Source organism: Portunus trituberculatus, chromosome 25 (genome assembly GCF_017591435.1).
Source record: "Portunus trituberculatus isolate SZX2019 chromosome 25, ASM1759143v1, whole genome shotgun sequence".
NCBI lineage: Eukaryota > Metazoa > Arthropoda > Malacostraca > Decapoda > Portunidae > Portunus > Portunus trituberculatus.
The window spans coordinates 16,674,441-16,676,940 of record NC_059279.1 but is presented as its reverse complement, the minus strand read 5'-3'; the positions used below and the strand labels follow the sequence as shown (position 1 = coordinate 16,676,940).

General features: G+C 46.1%; 1 protein-coding gene across 1 annotated transcript in view; it reads left to right on the top strand.

Moving 5' to 3' along the window:
• Positions 1-2,500, top strand: part of LOC123508698 (all trans-polyprenyl-diphosphate synthase PDSS1-like) — a 65,128-nt gene that overhangs the window by 41,806 nt on the left and 20,822 nt on the right. Inside the window, exon 2 of the mRNA XM_045262566.1 lies at positions 2,394-2,500. This exon is cut by the window's right edge and continues 52 nt beyond it. Coding sequence (XP_045118501.1) covers positions 2,394-2,500 — 107 coding nt within the window. The remainder of the gene's footprint in view (positions 1-2,393) is intronic.

The window sequence follows — 2,500 nt, the reverse complement described above, 5'->3', positions numbered from 1 at the left end:
CTGACAGTTCAACATCCACTTTCTCTTACCTGTATTTCCCCTTTCGTCTTCAGTGAACCTCTAATTAAGACTTGTAACCTTGTGCTAACCTTCCTGTCTCCTTCTCTCGTCCTCTGCTATGCTTTTTGTCCTTTGAAACTTCATGGTCTTATTCTACTTTTTTTTTTGTTTGTCTTCGTCTTTCTTTTTTTCTTTTTCTTCTTCTTCTTCTTCTTCTTCTTCTTCTTCTTCGTTTTGTTCCTTCTCGACATCGTTCCTCCTCTTAATTTTCGTCCTCCTCCTCCTCCTCCTCCTCCTCCTCCTCCTCCTTCATTTTTTAAACCTCGACTTTCTGAAGGGCGTAAGGCTGAGAGGCTGAAAAGTGTGCCTCATCCTGCCTCGCCCCGCTCTGTACCCGTGCTTTCTCCTTCCCTGGGGCGGGGCGTGGGCGTGGGGCATGAATCACACACTATCGCCTCGTGCCGCCGGGGAAGGCAGACAGGACTGGAGGGCATTTCTTTAACCTTCACCACTTGGCTTTCCCCACCTCCTTCAGTTCGTCCTTCAGAGAACTCCTACAGGTCATTCTTGGCGTCCTACGGTATCCTTTCCTGTCCTTTCTCTATTAGTTAAACACACAGCTTTTTTTTTTTTCGTCCATTTCTTTGACTCAGCACCTGGCTTTCCCCATCTCCTTCAGTTTGTCCTTCAGATTACTCCTACAGGTCACTCTTGGCGTCCTACGGTATCCTTTCCTGTCCTTTCTCTATTAGTTAAACACAGCTTTCTTTCGTTATTTTTTTATATTTTTCAATTTTTCATTTCATTTTATTTAGCTATTTATTTATTTATTTTTTTTTTGTCCTTCAGATAACTCCTTCAGGTCACGCTTATCCTTGTTCTCGCATCCTACGCATCCTTTCCTGTCCTTTCCCAGTATTAGCTTGACTTACTCCTTCAGGTCATCCTACGTATCCTTTCCTATCCTTTCCCGCTTAGCTAAACACACAGCTTTATTTCACAGTTTCATCTCCTTCAGTAACTTCTCCTTTTTCATATCTTTTCAGCTAAACACACTTCCTTCACTCCTTCAGATCCTTCAGCTCACCCTTGTCCTTATCCCAGCATCCTACGGTATCCTTTCCTGTCCTTTCCCAGTATTAGCTTGACTTATAGCTTAATTTCGCTCCTTCACCTCATCCTTGTCCTTATCTTCACATCCTACGGTATCCTTTTCTATCCTTCCCTCCAAACACAGAGCTTTACACTTGCGGCTCCTACGGTAACTTCCTCTCTTTTCCATATCCTTACAGCTAAACACACTTCCTTCACTCCTTCTGGGTCCTTTAACTCACTCTTGCCCTTATCCCAGCATCCTACGGTATCCTTCCCTCGCCTTTCTCTCTCAGCTTAAACACGCAGCTTTATTTCCTTGAGGTCATATGTATCCTTAATTTGGCATCCTGCGGTATGTTTCTTCCTTATCCTCATCCTTATCCTTATTCGTAGTGTTATGTTATCCTTCTCACAGCATCAGCATCCTTCCCCTAACGTCCTTCACCATCCTTCACTCAGCATCCCACAGCTAGACATGTCCTTTGTACCTCTCTCTCTCTAGCTCTCTCTCTTCTCTCTCTCTCTCTCTCTCTCTCTCTCTCTCTCTCTCTCTCTCTCTCTCTCTCTCTCTCTCTCTCTCTCTCTCTCTCTCTCTCTCTCTCTCTCTCTCTCTCTCTCTCTCTCTCTCTCTCTCTCTCTCTCTCTCTCTCTCTCTCTCTCTCTCTCTCTCTCCTTCCCTTCCTCCCTTCTTCCCTCACGATCTAATTCCTTCCCCACTCCCACCCACCCACCCATCGGCCCGAACAAGCCTCCAGGGAGGTAGGGAGTGCGGCGAGCTTGTGGAGGGAAAGAGGGAGGGAAAGGAGGGGAAATATGTGAAAGTTTCTCGCTTGTCTGTTCTTCAACCATTTGCCGCCAAGATGGATGGGTGAAGGCGTGGTGGTCCAGCTGTGTGTGTGTGTGTGTGTGTGTGTGTGTGTGTGTGTGTGTGTGTGTGTGTGTGTGTGTGTTTTGTTGTGATGTTTCTGTTCGTTTGTTTCTGTGTTTTTTGGGGTCTGTGTGTGTATCTGTTTGTATCTCTCTTTTCTTTCCCTCTTTCTCTTTTCTTTCTCTTCATCTCTTTTTTTCTTGTTCTCTTTTTCTCTTTCTCTCTTTCTCTCTCTCTCTCTCTCTCTCTCTCTCTCTCTCTCTCTCTCTCTCTCTCTCTCTCTCTCTCTCTCTCTCTCTCTCTCTCTCTCTCTCTCTCTCTCTCTCATCTCTATTGTTGCATCTCAACACTTTATAAACAACAATTTAGCATTATGGGTTGATATTTAGTTAACTTATCATTACTTATCGTTCTCCTTTTCCTCCTGCAGCGTGGGCGTGCGCGGACTTCGTACAGGCGGCTGAGCTCTGCGGGGCGGGCACTGCGGCAGGTGCAGGAGCCAGGGCGGCAGACGTCACCTGTCACTCCCGCCCACCG